This window comes from Boleophthalmus pectinirostris, unplaced genomic scaffold (genome assembly GCF_026225935.1).
Source record: "Boleophthalmus pectinirostris isolate CB_2022bp ecotype Guang Dong unplaced genomic scaffold, ASM2622593v1 HiC_scaffold_21, whole genome shotgun sequence".
Taxonomy (NCBI): domain Eukaryota; kingdom Metazoa; phylum Chordata; class Actinopteri; order Gobiiformes; family Gobiidae; genus Boleophthalmus; species Boleophthalmus pectinirostris.
This window is the reverse complement of record NW_026571175.1, coordinates 20,062,248-20,079,146: the sequence shown is the minus strand read 5'-3', so window position 1 is coordinate 20,079,146 and position 16,899 is coordinate 20,062,248. Positions and strand designations below refer to the sequence as shown.

The following is a 16,899-nucleotide window of genomic DNA, read 5'->3' as shown; positions in this document are numbered from 1 at the left end:
CTAACTCTTTAATTAACCTTTATAATTCATGAGCAATGAGTGAAAACAAAAATCAAATCAATCTGAATGTTGGTCTGCCATTGGACTAGTTTTAATACATGTGTGTTTTGTGACATTTCTTTTCGAGTAAACAAATTGTACCTGTATAGTAGCCAAGATATTGCCAGTTTTTCCACTGAATTGCCTTTGGATTCATCTCAGTCACATGTTTTGAGCTAATGTTGCATTCTTCACACCCCTCCCTTAAACATCTGCTGCATGTATGACTAATTTTGAAATGCTTTTTTAATGCCACTTTAGATCATAGATTCTTCAAAGATCATTTAATGAAAACTGAAAACTGTTCCTGGCTTTCAGTTTCCTGTTAGAGAACGCTTTTCACTATCCATAGAAAATTTGTAATTTTTCATCACTCAAACCTATGGAAATGAACCACAATACTGCAGTCAATTTATTTATTTTAATTAATCATGGACTGGATTTATTTCATAAGTAGATTATTTTATTTTTATTTTTTTGGAAGTTTGTAGCCTTGTTATTTTGACAACTGATGTCAGGGAAACAGGACGGAGCACCCCCAAAACTTCAGCTCTTATGGTTTTAACAGCAGTGGTGGGACATAATGAAGTAAATGTAATAGAGTACAGTGCTTAAGAATACATTTTAGGTCTCTGTACTTAACATAAGTTTTAAAATGGATACTTTTTACTTTTACTATTACAGGACAGAAAAGTACTTTTTATTATAATTTGAGATCAGCAGAAAAGGCTGAGGGCTTTTTTTTTTTTTTTTTTTTTTAACACATGTAGTGTGTTTGGGTAAAAAAAAACTATACAAATAAAAGCTGCTAATTCCATTCCATTGTTTCTGTTGAAATTCAGCACAAAGCCTTATTAGAGACTGCAGATGGAAAATAGCTGTTTAGCTATAATCTCAACATGTTTTTATGAGCTTAATGTCTGTACATTGTCCCTTCAAATAAAGACTAAACTATTAACATGGCTACATTTGAAGCTTTATTAGACCTCAAAATCTGCGCAAAATACTTTTGCATTTTACTATTAAGTACATTTTCAAACAGGTACCTTAATTCTTTTACTTAAGTTGATTGTTTTATGTGATGTTTATGTTTGGTCCAGTATCTGTATTTTTACTTAAGTAACAAAATTAAGTACTTCTTCCACCACTGATTAACAGTCTGCAGTGATCCAAAGTACCAGTGGTCAGAAAATGTGAGCAGGTAATCTGCATATAAATAAACAGGTAATGCTACATCTGCTCATTGTACTCAAGTCCACTGAACTGCATTCGACCTATTTCCCTGAAGAAGTAGCTTGTTTAAGGCATTTCACACTTATCAGCACCCTCTTACTGAAAAGTATGTCACTAGATGAGCACTTTCTGAAGCACGCTCTGATCTTGCAGAGGCTTAAAGTAGGTCTAAATCCCTGATGTAAGAGACTCCCCAGTTTTCATCACCTGTCACAAAGAAAAACAAGTAGAATTTGTAAGAAGCGTTGTTTTAAGTCATGCCAAGGACCAAACATCAAAGACTGGAACCAGTTTCACCCTGCCCATACCATGCTGTGTACATCTGCTGGTTTATATGACAGAAGGATGTTTTCTCCTTGGGTAAATGTTAGTGGCATCTTTGCAGGCCAATTTGTGCCCCAGCTGCATACCAGGCTTTTCTTTGCTTTGTCCCAGGAAGTTTTAGATCAGAGTAAACAGTCTATCTAAACTAGGCTATTTGGGTTGTGTCATGGACAGCACCTAAACTCATGGCTGCTGGCTCTTGTCTGGCAAACTTTATCAACAAGAGCCACAGGCATTTCTTCCCTTTAATGATAGGACTTTCAAGTGTGTGCCAGTTTTTGTGTCTTGTGTGTAGGCCCAGTAATTACAGAGATATTAACCATAAACCAGTACACGCAATGTGAAATGTGATAGGCCCTACTTAAACTGTTAAATCCACCATACAATTCTGACCTGTCCTACAGCTCAATTTTATAAATGTATTCTTTCTCGAATGTTGTGATGTAATATGGCTAAACTCTAATGTAGGTTTTAAAGGACTTGGCCTAGAGTGGAAGTTTCTGGAGAGTTACTGATATGAAGTACGGCGTATTCTCCCACCGTATGCCCGTGCTCCCCGTTTATCTAAGCTTGGGACTTGACTGACAATAAAATGCTTGTGGCTCTAGTTGATGTGATAAGTGAATAAAGTTTGCCAGACAGGACCAGCAGCCGTGTGTATGTGTGTGTGTGGTGTGTGTGTGTGTGTGTGTGTGCGTGTGTGTATGTATGTATGTATGTATATGTGTGTGTGTATATCTCAGACTGAGACCGAGTTATCAATCTGAAAAGAGTGAAATAATGGGCCTACAAGGAAAAAGGAAAAAAACACAAAAAAAAAAAAAACAAAAAAAAACAAAACAAAAAAAAAACAAAAAAAAAAAAAAAAAAAACGAAAAACTGAAAAAAAAAAACAAAAAAAAAAAAACGTCACATTGACCTTTCACCTACTTAGAGCTACATCTGTAGCATGCAGGCTAACACCTGAGCACAGCTGGCTGTGTGCGTCTGTCTCTCTCTTATCTTGAATGGTTTATAACTGCACCAGGTCAGCGGCTTGTTATCTGTTCACACAGAGTGACCAGAGCTGGAGAGCAGTAGGTGACCCGCTTTAACTTTGCATGTCATTTCAAAGATTGTTATTATTTTTACAGACCTTATAATCTATCTTCGTGTATTCAAATTCAAGATGCCACTGATGATGCTTGCTCGGGTTTTAAAGAGCTCTAATGGTTTTACAGTAATGATCAAAGTTTGTTCATCAAAAGGAGCAAGTAGTTGCCAGGAAACAGCTCTCGCGCGCGCCTTTGAGTCGCCTGTGGTCTCTTTGTCTGTGCTGACATCTACTGACTAAATATTGTAATGCATCGCAAAAGTCAACCTCCTGAGAAATAGCTTTCCATGCAACTATTTTGTTATTAGGCTATTATTAGGCGTATTTGTTTTTTATTAAAAAGTCTTTGCATTTGGGTCCCCAAGTCTCAAGTCAATAAGACTGAGTTGCAGAATAGGTCTATTTTCTCTATATATGATATAGGTACTATTTTTAGCCCTTACACGTGTTGCTTGAGTGCTGTTTGCTCAGAGCAGTCCTCTCTCTTTCTCGTTAGTCAGCCTATAATTGATCCACTTGATGGACCTTGCAGACCATGCAGACCTGTCTCATGTGATGTGTGTTCCAGCCGTAATGCCCCGAGTGGACAGCAGGTGTGCTCTTTCACACTGCAGCACACACTGCAGCAGTGACAGCCTGGCGGCTCTGCCAGCCTGGACACTGCTGCTGCTGCCACTCTGCTCTAGGAGAGAGGAGAGGGGGGAGAGAGGAGTCCAGGCCCAAATACAGTCATGGGGGCCGGGGCGAGGCAGGGCCCCCCTTTGGTATAAATACGCTGGCCGTCTGGAGGTTCGGGTTTGGTGGTTGTGGTTTGGGACCACTGACCACTGCTGCTGCTGCTGTGCTCAGAAGACTCTCCTCTGCATCTTCTTCATCCTGGTCTTCATCCTTCTTCTGGAGCGCAGACATGCCTCGTGTGGACGCGGACCTCAAACTGGACTTCAAAGATGTGCTGTTCAGACCCAAGAGGAGCAGCCTCAAAAGTCGCTCAGAGGTCAGAGCTAAAGTACTTTGTTTAATACTGCTGATTCACCACTGCAGCCCAAAGGACACTGAGGCACTCAGTCTCCTTTGAAGAGGGACGTGACTGGAATAACAGACACACACACAGATGCTGTGTAGGTGAGAGAAGAGGCAGAACTGAACACCTTAACACATAGAAGATTATGCAACAAGCTTCTCTTCATTAGTTAGAATTCTTTCATAGATGTAGGTGGTGGAAAATACTGTAATGGTGGCATGACCTTCATGACAGGTGACATGACTTGGCCAAAAGGTTTTCATCACAAGCTGACAAATGCCACTAGCACAGACAGTGGATGCTTATTTATGGTTTTGTATGTTAATGTCAGGACCACCTAAAGTCTCATTATAATTTATTTATTGCTCTTACTCTTTGTAAACATGCTCTCCCTGGATCAAGGACAACGGTGACAGGCCCAGATATCAGAGCTGAGTGGAGCTGGTGGCAGTTTGGAGAGCAACATGAGACAACATGGGAGCGTTCTCAGAAACCTGTTTAAAAATAGAGCAGTGTGGTACAGTGGGGCAGTGCACATTCCACAGACAACAGATATCTACACAATGTTATATTCATTTAAAATCACAGATAAGAGTTCAATGGAAAGAACACACTGATGTAATCACACACTTACTCAATGAGGTAAACAACATACCAACAAGAGTAGTCGTCTAGACTGGTTATTTTAGGATGAACGTGTACAGTATTTGGTATAAAATATTTTTAATCCAGGAGAGTTTGTAGAAGATAAGTGATTCTTATTATATCAATTATGTAATAATTATACTATTTATCATATTAATTTTTAGAATTTAAATACTGCAAATCTTAATATAATAAAAAAAATTAATAATTAATATCAAATGTTATACTATACTTACATTAACTTGTGCAAATGTGTATTTCTGCTCAGTCAGAAGAGGAAGTTAGTATTGATTTAGTTTATGGAGACATTGGAAGTGCATGACTGGACTCCTTCCCAGTCACTTAACTACTTAATAAAGCCACCCTCAAACTCATCTCAAACTCATAGGGGCAGTACTGTACAGCAAATTTTAGCAAAACAACCAGGCAACAAAACTAATGCTAAATCTACCTTTTGGATGGTTTTGTAAATGAATCTGTATTTCATGTTTATAATGATGTAAAAGATAAACATGAGCTGATATTATATATGCTAATTAACTATTAATGTATCACAATTTTATTCCCCGTATTGAACCATCACGATTTTCAATTCAGTTTTATTTTGTCTTATTGGCTTCCAATTTATTCAACTTCATTGCCATTTTACAAAAAAAAAAAAAAAAAAAAATCTTCCTATAAAGTCTGAACTCTGCTCCAAACCACACACTTTTACTGACAGAGGATTGGCTGCAGGCCTCTATCAAAAAAGACCAAACCTATCATTGACAATTAGAAATAACATAATATTGATTTAAAATGGGATTCATTAAACAGCCCTTATAATCAACACAAATAAATTATACTTTTTTTACTTCATCTCCAGGTGGACCTCACAAGGACCTACACATTCCGTAACTCCAAACAGACATACACTGGAATCCCCATCATCGCTGCCAATATGGACACCACCGGGACCTTTGAGATGGCACAGGTTCTCAGCAAAGTGAGTCCAAAATAACTTACCAATAACAGGATGGACTATTTTTGTTTACTGATTAAGGAGGCCATCAGTTATAATGTATTGCTGTTATCTCTGATCTTCCTGTCTGTCTCTCCTGTTTCCAGCACACACTCTTCACAGCTATTCATAAACACTACTCGGTAGAAGACTGGAAAAACTTTGCTGAAAAAAATCCTGAATGTATTGAGGTAAATGTTTTGTGATTAAAGGGCCCTTATTGTCTCATCTATGTTATAATATTGTTTCCTCATCACAAACATACCTGGAGATTTGTTTAGTTTCAATCATGTTTAACACACAAATCCTTCATATTTAGGTTGAGTTCTTCTTTCAAATAGCAAACTGTTCCACATTGTGATGCCATTAAACTCCATACACCTTCACTAGAATCATTTGGATACTTTCAACCCTGGAATTGCCAATCTCTACTGAACAAAAGGTAAAAAGTCACCGTTAACTTGAAAACTACTACTACATGACATCACAAGTTGGAACAGAGCATATTGAGCTTTGGAGATATAGACAGGCTAATAACAAAGGATTACTCAAACATTTGAATGGAAAAAACACAACTTCAGGTACGTTTTTGAACATTTTAACACAACTTAAAGGTCAATTTTGCTTATACTAGATCAAAATTGTCTCATACTATTTTACTAAATTATTTTTAACCATACATTAATTTTCCTTAGCATGTGGCAGCCAGCTCTGGGAGTGGAAAAGCAGACTTAGAAAAGCTCTGTGCCATTCTAGAAGCTATTCCTGCCCTCAAATACATCTGTCTGGACGTGGCCAATGGCTACTCTGAGTACTTTGTAGAGTTTGTGAGAACCGTCAGAGAGAAGTTCCCTAAACACACCATCATGGTAAGAGACAATGGTACATTCTTGTTCTTGTGCACTATACTTTATATGAGGTATGATTGTTTTAGTGTGTTTTCAGGCTGGTAACGTGGTGACAGGAGAAATGGTGGAGGAGCTGATCCTAACTGGGGCGGACATAATCAAAGTAGGAATTGGACCAGGTATGTATTCATGAAAGTAGAACTGAAGTTACATATCATTAAACTATGGCAACTAGGTCATTTTTCTGGAGAAGGGTCCACCACCAGCTTGGCTCCATAGATTTTAATGCTTTGCATGTAATGTTCCACAAGCCATCAGGACAAGTTACAGGTCAGATCTGTGGAGAAGTGACCTTGCTCATCGGTACTATAATGGATACGGTATTGTGGAACATGCCAGGCAAACCAATAACATCTCCATCTGGGGACAAGTTGAGCTGGGTATTATTAAGAAGTTGCCGATAGGGTACATAGGCCACGATATGATACATACCGTGATACAGTGCACTTTTGGTTCAATACGACACATTTCAAATTGATTTCAATCGCATACAGTTCAATAAAAAATAATGGCTAAATCATGGCTGTAATACTAAAAGTCTTTGTTAAATCATTTCTTTTGCAAAGTTAAAATGAAACACAAACATTTTAATCATCAAAACAATGAAAATGTCAAATGTGTTGCATAAACAAGTTTCTTACCTCCATACAAGCAACAAGACTCAGCCCACGATATCGATAAGTGTATCGATATTTTGATATTTTTGCATACCCCTAGGGACAAGCATGTGGTGGAACCATCAATAGAAAAATTACATAGTGCCTCTTTAATTGTGTAAACATGTGTTTGATGCAGGTTCAGTGTGCACAACAAGGATAAAGACAGGAGTGGGCTACCCTCAGCTCAGTGCAGTCATCGAGTGTGCAGATTCAGCTCATGGTCTCAAAGGACACATCATATCTGTAAGATGCTGCTGCTACTCTGAATTCACGGCATTATCTGCTGTGCTCTCTGTGTGTCCACCAGAGGGAGCTATTGTTTATTTCAGGCTTATACTCAATACTAAAATGTAACAACTGCATTTTCTTTTCTCTGTTAAGGATGGAGGTTGCAGTTGTCCTGGAGATGTAGCTAAAGCATTTGGTGAGTAATATTTTGCTATAAAGATATGTTTGTTTTTTGTCAAAAACAGAACTGATGTTTATTCATAGAGACTTGCCATAGCAATTATCCATTCAAATCAGTATATATATATATTTAAAGTCAAACTCAAAATGGCATCTACAAACAGGAAACTGAAACCTCATATTAATGATTGCGTGCTGTGGTCATGTGTATTTCAGGGGCAGGAGCAGACTTTGTGATGATGGGGGGAATGTTGGCAGGACATGACCAGTGCTCCGGGGAGGTCATTGAAAAGGACGGCAAGAAATTCAAAATGTTCTACGGCATGAGCTCGGACACAGCCATGAAGAAATATGTTGGGGGAGTTGCTGAATACAGGTAAGCAAAAGAAACAATAACTAACAGTGATCAGCACACAGTGACCTACCTGTTTGTGCATGAATTACATCAGCTTTCCAATGTTTGTGATAATTTTAGCATGATTGGTGAACAGCAGAGGAGAGATATAGTTTATTTGTCTGACCAGTCAGTCCCTCGTACTTTCTGTTTGAATGTCTTTGTTAAGTATTGCTATTAAAATGTGTCTAGAACTTAACTTCACCTGCTTGTCTTCATGAAGATAAATAGAATAATGCCATAGTGTGGGACACTCTAGACCAGGAGTGTCCAAACTTCATCAATGGCCAAACACATTGAATAATTGAAATATGTGGATTTTTAACATGTTAGAATGAGCCATGAGACCTTTATTAAAGCTTAGATGCTCAAAAGCACACACTAAATATTTAAAATGGGCTTTATCAAGATAGATTTTCCAATAAACGTGCAAAAAAAGTACTGCTGAAGGTAATTTGGTACAGTTTACCTGGAAGCCTGAGAACCGAAAAAAAATGGTATAAAGGCCGCATTTGGTCCCCGGACCATAGTTTGGACATGCCTGCTCAAGACAAAGCAATAACATTAAAGCAAACAAGTAGCCCTGCCCTCTCTTAGAAAAGTTAAATAGTGCACCTTTTAAGTAAAACCATTGTCCTATTTTGGTTTATTTTAACCAGTGATTAGATTTTTTTTTTTACATTACATGCTTTCACAATTAGTCAGTGTGACCCACTCCTGCTACAATGTGCAGTAAATATTGGAAACATTATCTCTCACCATTGCTTGTCTCTTCTGTTTCTCCTGCAGAGCATCAGAGGGCAGAACAGTGCAGGTCCCGTATAAGGGCGATGTAGAGGACACCATACGGGACGTGTTGGGAGGCCTGCGCTCCACCTGCACATATGTGGGAGCAGCCAAACTTAAGGAGCTCAGCCGAAGGACCACTTTCATCCGTGTCACGCAACAGTCCAGCCAAATGTTCACCTAGTGGACCCAGCATGCCTTATACACCAACATATTATGCATTGTAATGATATCAAAGTCTGAATGTGGAGTTAAAATAATGGTATTTTAGGGCCACATGGTCAATCTCAGGAAATTCACTCTCAGAAGTTGCCTGGTCTGCTTGTCTGTAGTCCCACTTTAAAATTTTATTTAAAGTTTAACAAATGTTAATGGTCTAAAAGGATAGAATGTTTGTGTCTTAAAATAAGCCATTACAGTGAACATAATCATTGACAAAGAAAATACCTGAACTGTATAGAGGTAAAGTGACAGTGCTGCTATCTGTTCAATTGCTGGAAATATGGAACTGAATATGCAAGAACCAGTGGACTTCACTGGAAAAAATGTTGCAATAAATGCATGCAGGACCTGCTGCTAATGTCACCTGTGCTGTTGGGTCTTCTGTGATTAATTTAACTGTATGTTGACTACTTTTTGTTTATATTTTAGAAAATGATTGTCATAAGGTAAAATTGGGACGAATATAATCTCACAGGCAATTCACCTTTGAAACAAATATCCAAACATAAACTTTGGAAATGTGGAGACTTTAGTTGATAGGTTGGGTTCAGAAACATACTAAATGATATTTCATGGCTCATTCAGTTCAGTTCATTCAGTTCATGTGTGCTGACAGCAGACTTTTTGACAGTTTTTGTTATCATGTAATATGCTCAGCAATTACAGATTTTAAACATAGGGCACATTCAAAAGGCGTCACTCCTAAATACTGTAATCTTGTCTTAAGTGTAGGGCGTACAATTTATGAATGATGGCTGCAATTGTCCAAATAGTTAACAATTCTGTCTTGTAATTTAGATGTCTTTTTGATCAAAAGAAAACACGCTCATTTACTCCAGATATGTCAAGGTTTCATTTCGTTTTCAAAGAGGTGCATTTGTACAGATGTCAAATACATACACCAACAGGGATTCTCCAATGCTCTAAAGCAAAGGGGTGGTGAGACACAGGGACTTGGTGAGTACAATATAGTACAAACACATTGGCTAGGAGCTGCTGTGAGCGCCCCCTGCTGGCCACACTGTCTCTGCTCCCGTGTCGCTCAGTCCAGTCCAGTGTCGCGGGTGAGCAGAGGAACAAGTCCGCAGCGCAGCCTTTGGAGCTGAGTGTTCACAACAAGGAACCCATCCACGTGAGCGCATCCGAAAACATAAGCCCCGCCCATTCTGTGGCAGTGGGCAGGGTCAAAGGTCACAATGGCTGTCCTCCGTTGAAGTGTTTTTCGCCTTGCAGAATAGCAGGCCCAAAGTTAAAAGTTCAATGGAGAGCGATCCAAGCCATCTCCAGCATAATACAGAGAGTATCATAATAATAATTTATAGTTATTGTCAATAATGTCATTAGTTAATCATATCAAATTATATGTAAGAAATTTACATATCTTATAACCCATATCAAACAGCCCACCATGTAAATTGATTGGGGTGACACTAAACAGTTAAGTGAGCCTCTACAAGTTCTTCTTTCTGCCTGAGTTGGTTATCCAGCGCTATGGACATTTAACAAGAAAAACAAAGAAAGAAAAAAAAAATAAAATAAAAGGAATCCTGATCAAATTCTGTTCACTTTTAAAACAACAAAGTGCCAAAAGAACACATCCTTTTTGCAAAAAAGTAAAGTACAAACATCAAGAGCACACATGCTTTTTTCGGATCAAAAAGTCACAAGCTCACACGCCACATTCATTTATTTGTCAAGTTTGTGCAAGAAGCCAATTTTATACAAGAACATTAGCAGTGTTTCCTACAGTGAGGAAGCTTGTCTATAACTCAACAATGACACATTCGACATAGTTTTCAGTCCCCTGACATTATAATGAGTGCTACAAGGAGACTAAAAACCAGATAGAAAGCTTCTGCACCAGAAAGTAATGCAAACATAGAAGGAGGTTTGCGTGTGCACCGATATTATAATGCAAAGCCAAACTGTGCCAATTCACTCCAAATTTCAAATGTGAACCAGATATATAGCGGCACAGCCTGATCTCCTGCTATAAGTGGAGTAAATATCCCACAAACCTGACTAAAGAATAGGGATGCATTCCATGAGAAATTCCTAAAAAAGAACCAAGGAACCACCCAACAACACCTTGGCCCGTTGGACCCAAGAACGCGCCAAGTGAGATGGAGCTCAGACAGAGAAACACACGGTTACAGGGCAGGTGATGTGCAAAACATTACATCTCAAACATCCCTCTCCATAATCACCCCCTTTTTCATTCTCTGTCTGTTTTTGAATGAATGTTACCCCTAGGCAGGGTATCAGTCAGAGACACCAAAGCCCGCCCTAGGATTTTTAGAAAGTGCTGAAATTATCAAGTCTTTTACAACTACTTACATGTGCATCTCTGTTGGTTTATTGATATATATTTTTTGTATTTTTACATATTTTTTTTTACTTTTTTATAAAAAGTGGTCCCCACAAGCAATGAGGTTATTTTTTTCTGTGTGCAATACCTCCAACCTTTTGAGGGTCAAGGTTTTGAGCGCACAGATGATTATAGAAGAAAACACGCACTATGAATCACAACCATACACATTTAGGTTGCTGCATACACACACAGAGACACAGGTGAGGGGGCTGGGAGGGGAAAGGGGAAAGAGAGGGTAGACAGACATCACATGACGACTCCGGACAAGCCATTTCAGGGATTAGACACTGGAGTCTGCTACATACACTTGGCACGGCAAGAGGAGGGGGACAAAAATGATAATATTGCACATTGTCTCGAACATTTTGGGTAAAGAGGGGTAGGGACATACCTAAAAATAAAATAACTTAAAAATCTAAAAGGTGTATTCCCATAGACAGTTAAAATAGAGGACACAGAGGCTACAATACTTTTGAGTGAGTGGCTAGTTCTGAATAAAAGTAAACTGTGCAAATTTGTGGCTGGGGATTCTTCACCTGCTTGTTTCCATGGATATGTCATTGCTCTGCCTGGAATATTCCGCAGTATGACATTAAACAGCTCTACCTTACAACCAAAAAACAACATTCCTGCTTCACCAGAGTTCTGTCCTGGAACTTGGTCTGTTTGATGATAGAAAAGTTTAATAAAATACGGTACATGGTACATTCCAGACAAAGCAAGAACATCCCCATGGAGAAAAGCATGTGACGGACTCTCCAACACAAAAGTTACACCTTGCATAATTTACAAAGTGGACATGTATTTTTTCAGATACTACTGTGGCTATTGGCTTTACTTTTCTTTTGATACTTACTTTGTTTTGATGCACTTTAAGACATTTTTGGAGGAGGTGTCCAATTGGAGTCTGGCTAAAACAATGCTGTAGGCCGACTATTTCAACTGTCTATGCTCCTTCTCTTCCTCCAGCTGATTGCTTGTATAGTCTCTTATTGAGGATGTAGGTGAGTAGTGGGGGTGGACAGATAGTCAGGTAGCTAACGGTTGTCTTTTGAGGGTTTCATTGATTGCTTGGCCTTTAGCAGAAGGTGCTTTCTCGAGGCTGGCTATTCGCGCGGGTACCTGAAGAAAAAAACTTAATGATTGACGAGGTTACTACGCAGAGGCACACTTTAGCGACACACGAGGTTCAGCGGGTTGTGTGATTGTAGTTACTGCATATATATGACTCCCTGAAATACTACTTCTAGTACTATCACTACTACAATTACTACTACGTCTACTACTGCAATTCCTGAATGATTTATGATGCAAGCTCATACATGATTTTTCTGTGGGGAGATTTTGGTTAGCTCACAAAAGGAGATTATTGTTCAATGTTTATTGCAGATAACTCGAGTGGAATGTGCCTGAATCATACGAAAATATTGCTTTGGCTAGTTCTTAAACTATTTTGAATTTGATGATAAAATGGTTGGAAAGTTTTGTTTCTAAATGGAGTTTTGTTAGTGAGGTGGGGAGACACAAAGGTTGACAACCAAGTGGACACTAATTTACTGCTCAACGGGACAAGAAAAAAAGATACAAAAATGCGGTGACACAAAACCCTGTTGCATTACAAAAATAAAGCAAAATTTATGAAACTCTAAACAGACTCACTCATCTGTCTATAACACCTATTGGGTGCAAAACGTCCCATATCTAAAAGCAAACCTCCAACATAAAAAACTCAACCACTCACTGCTCTGTTTTTGTTATCTCCAGCTTCATGCAGCAACCTGTTGTAAACCATATACCATACCAGATGCACTTGGCACTGAACAACATACTGTCACTCACTATAATATCACTGACCATTGCTATCAAAACTATTTCAGTATCAATCAATGAGCCTTTATTTATATTGATTTCTTGTACACTTCATGGTTTTTTTACTCTTCTTTTTACGAGATCGGGGAGCAATTGTGTTTTCAAATATATGGCTTTTCAGTTGCATTGCTTTGTGAAGAAAACATGATATTCTGATTCTAATATTCTTTGTAATTACTGTTGCTAACTAAGGTCATTGAGAAGCCATTCATTCACCACTGTTATAAAGAGTTACCACTATTTCCTATGACTTACATTTGAAGGCAGTATTAGACAAAACTTTTCCAACTCCAACTGCATTCTGGGGGAAAAACACCTTAGGTTACATCATCTCCTGCTCTCCAAAGAGGCTCTAAATAAAAGCTTACCTTTCATTCAAGATAAACCTCCGACCTAGTCTTGTGCAAAACCAAACCTACTAGCACATCTGATGAGGTAACTGCTACATCTGAGCAAATCAGGGTTTAGTTGGCCAATAGCACAAATGGCTCCTGTCCCAAATTGGGCCCTACCGTAAAACATACCATTTTTCTTAATCATTCCCCTTACAAATTACACACACAAAATCTGCTTTCTTTGTCCAACGTGTCAGTGGTCTAGGCCTCCATTCAGGACAGGGTCATTTAAAAAAAATAAAAGTTACTACTAAACTCCATCCTCCCGACAATGTGCAAATTGCATGATTCTCTTAAGTAAAAGATTTTACATAGAAACACTGGACATTTAGAATCAAATGTTTATATTCTTTTCAAAGTACATACTCCCAGCCACACAGACAGCGCACTACAGAGAGGACGACGTCTTTTTAGCACTTCCTGTTACCGTCCTCTGTTAGCATTGTCAGTCCGCTAGTGTCTTTGATGTTATTGTTGGATGGTGTATCTATGGTTACGTTGTGTATGGACAGACACCAACAGGCACAACTACATCATGCCGCCCTTCAGCTCTAATGGGCTAAAACATATTATTTTCAGGGCAGCAGTATAGTATTATACACTCATATCAGTTACCAAACTCTTAGATCACATTCCAATATGAGTTTCCTCTATTCAAACATTCTTAAAGCCATCATCACTTTGTCAATAACAGTCGCCTGAATGGGATTTTAATCTTTTCGAATCCCTTTCTTTGTGATCCCTTGGCACTTCTGCTCACACATTTCCCACATTCACCAAAAATGAGCCTTCAATTTTTTTCCAAAGACTTTCCAAAGTGCTGTTGCTACTTTCCACCCTTGACGCACAATAAAAGAAAAAAAATCTAAAAACATACAGTACTGTGTGAATAAAGACATCAATAAGGTGTGGACTGCGCGGTGACCGTGATAGGCAAGTAGTTTCTGTCTTGATATCCCTTGCAGCCATGCTGATTAAAAAAATACATTGTAGTAACGTTGGTTATGATGACAGCGGTGTGTGTCATCTCAGTGTGTTGTGAGTATTCAGTTAGGTAACTCCTAGGTTCAATCTAGAACTATAAAGACCCCTGAATTTATAGTACTGACAATCATTTTAAGAACTATGGTAAGGATAGAGTGAAAAATTAAATTTGTATTCCCAGTCTTTTGTGTGGCACACTGGTGCATACTGATGGTTGTACAGACATACGCATGTTTTACCATGATGCCCACATAAACATAGAGAGTAGTGTCAGGAAGGGCATCTGCCAATTCAATATGCAAATCATTGAATTGCATTGAAAAATTCAACTGGAAAAGATGTGTTGCCAATTGGAGTGATATAACATAAAATAGTTAAATTATCTTATGTTATACGTAGTTTTGAGAGTTACCCCAGTGCACCATACGCCACCAATGAACCAATACTTAAAAGAATTCCACCCACTGCTTTTTATACAGAAATTTTCTAAACAAATTGTCTTACTGCTCACTGGATGTCATTTTAGTACAGTATTCAAGACAGAAAATATAAAAAACCTAAACATGAAGTGGACATTTTTTCCTGTAAAAGTCTCCTTGCTGCGCTCCTCACTTGCCGATGTTGGACCTTCCTTCGATGCTGACTTTGACTTGGTGAGGAATGAAGTTGGGTTTGGGCAGAGTAACAGGGGGTTCCTCCTCTGATCGCTCCACTGTGCGACCCTCTGGAGCAGACCACCTCCTCTTCCTGCTACTGGACTGCCTCCTAGAACCCTCCTCGCCTTGGCCTTGTCTCTCCCCAAATGGGATCTCTCCGTTTTCCACATTCCCACTGCTTCCTCTCTGATTAAGTCCGTTCTCCTTCTGGCCTGAGCGGTGGTTTGGGGGTTTGAGAGGCAGGGTGGCGAGCTCCAAAGGTTTCTTTAAAGAGCCGTTCCTCACGTTTTTTAAGGTGAGAGAGATACAGACGTCGCCCACAGATAGTTTAGTGCAAGGCAATTCCAGGAGCTGAGTTGTCCGATCGGGGCAACATGAAGACCAGCCCTGGCCAAAGACAAAGAAGGGGTACTCGGCCAGGACTTCCACATTCACCTAAGAGACAGGAGAAAACTGAGTAATATTTCACAAGGATTTACTGATTAAAGGTGCACTATGTAACTTTTCTGGTGGAAGGTTTGTCACCTGATTGTCTCCATGGAAATTTTATTCTTATGCCTTGATTATTCTACAGTATGGAAATCACAATGGAGACTGGTTAATGGTCAGGTCTATGAAGAAGCAAGCCAGCACATGAAGAATTAATTTTCTCAGGTATTTTTGAGCTATAAAACACCTGTAATTGAACAAATTCAAGGGAGATATTGATACTGTGGAACATTCCTGGCAAAGAAATCTCCACTTTAGAAGTTACACAGTGCACCTTTAAGTCAACCATAAATGGACATAGCTAATGCACTTGCTGCCACGTTCTAAATAGGAAGTTCGCATGCGGCTCTTCCGGCTCCTTTTGACCATGGCTCCCATTGACTTACACTGGAATAGTGTGGCCCCTTTCTCTGTAACTGCTGCTGTGAGCTTCATCATTTTGGCCATAAAATGTTTGTATTAATCTGCTCTACAGGATCCTGGTGGGTCTTTTTTTGCTATTTTGTCCGTCATAACCTGGCTCTATATTTACGGTGCTGAATGCTGTAGGTGTCATATTCGCTTAGTCCACTTTTTTATACAGTCTATACTGAAAACAAATTAATGGCTATTTATTGGAAATGCAATGGAAGTAATATAATAAAATTACTCAAATGCATTACGAAAACTGTTGTCTTAAAACCTTTAAACTTTTCACACAACTTCTCACAACTTTTCTATCAACAGTGATAAATCCAAAATACTTACCTTTAATACAATTTAAAGATGCACTATGTAACTTTTCTAACTGAGTGTTGTCATCTGCTTGCCTCCATGGAGATGTTACTGGTTTGTTGTGAATGTTTCACAGTATGGCATTATACTCATCTATATTCATGGAGACAAGCAGGTTTAAGGTATATATGAGCAGTAAATCAAAAAATTTAAATAAAGGCAAAAGTTTAATGCCATACTGTGGAACATTACAGGCAAAGCAGCATCTCCACTGAGACAAGTAAATGGTGGACACCCTAACAGAGAAATTACACTGTGCACCTTTAACATTACTTTGTCAATTATATTATAAGGATTTTTTTCTCCATTACGTTATAGTTGTTGAAAGCGCTGGATCTTAACATGAGAGCATAACAACGTATGTAGCAAAAGACTGTACCATGAAGTGTGTAGTGTGTGAGAACACTGCCAAGAACAATTCAAATCAATACTGAACAGTCTTTGAAAGCAAGTGCCAAGCAATATTTTCCCTCCTGTATTATGTAATCTTCCATTTCATTTCTCTCCTCTTTTCTCCTCTGAGGCTGACTCAAAGTTACAAGCTCTTCTCAGAAAGAGTAAGTGTAGGGCCACTGGGGGAGTACAAAAGAGAAGCTGAAGTCTTTGAACAGTGGTCAGCTTTTGTGGGA

At 38.8% G+C, this 16,899-nt stretch overlaps 2 protein-coding genes across 5 annotated transcripts in view; one reads left to right on the top strand and one right to left on the bottom strand.

The window, feature by feature from the left end:
* The first annotated feature begins 2,606 nt into the window (after nucleotides 1-2,606).
* On the top strand, nucleotides 2,607-9,095 carry gmpr (guanosine monophosphate reductase). Of its 2 annotated transcripts, XM_055157089.1 has the most exons (10): nucleotides 2,607-2,672; nucleotides 3,595-3,683; nucleotides 5,221-5,340; nucleotides 5,463-5,546; nucleotides 6,051-6,224; nucleotides 6,301-6,382; nucleotides 7,059-7,165; nucleotides 7,304-7,346; nucleotides 7,547-7,706; nucleotides 8,514-9,095. In XM_055157089.1, exons 2-10 carry the CDS (start codon nucleotides 3,597-3,599, stop codon nucleotides 8,692-8,694), a joined length of 1,038 nt encoding a protein of 345 aa, XP_055013064.1. In that variant the 5' UTR covers nucleotides 2,607-2,672; nucleotides 3,595-3,596; the 3' UTR covers nucleotides 8,695-9,095. The 2 variants fall into 2 exon arrangements, with proteins under 2 accessions (XP_055013064.1, XP_020788417.1); XM_020932758.2 differs by lacking the exon at nucleotides 2,607-2,672 and having other exon boundaries at nucleotides 3,073-3,683.
* Nucleotides 9,096-9,561: 466 nt separating this feature from the next.
* The window catches only part of atxn1a (ataxin 1a), a 60,508-nt gene continuing 53,170 nt past the window's right edge, over nucleotides 9,562-16,899 (bottom strand). For all 3 annotated transcript variants that reach the window (XM_055157087.1, XM_020932540.2, XM_020932539.2), the window contains one exon: nucleotides 9,562-15,442. In XM_055157087.1, coding sequence (XP_055013062.1) covers nucleotides 14,960-15,442 — 483 coding nt within the window. In that variant the 3' untranslated portion in view covers nucleotides 9,562-14,959. The remainder of the gene's footprint in view (nucleotides 15,443-16,899) is intronic.

What these genes read in the sequence shown, in the direction of transcription:
- gmpr (XM_055157089.1), top strand. Translation starts at nt 3,597, where the DNA reads ATGCCTCGTGTGGACGCGGACCTCAAACTGGACTTCAAAGATGTGCTG. An exon ending in CAAAGTAGGAATTGGACCAG is followed by an intron (nt 6,383 to 7,058) that starts GTATGTATTCAT and finishes TGTTTGATGCAG; the next exon opens with GTTCAGTGTGCACAACAAGG. An exon ending in AGATGTAGCTAAAGCATTTG is followed by an intron (nt 7,347 to 7,546) that starts GTGAGTAATATT and finishes TGTGTATTTCAG; the next exon opens with GGGCAGGAGCAGACTTTGTG.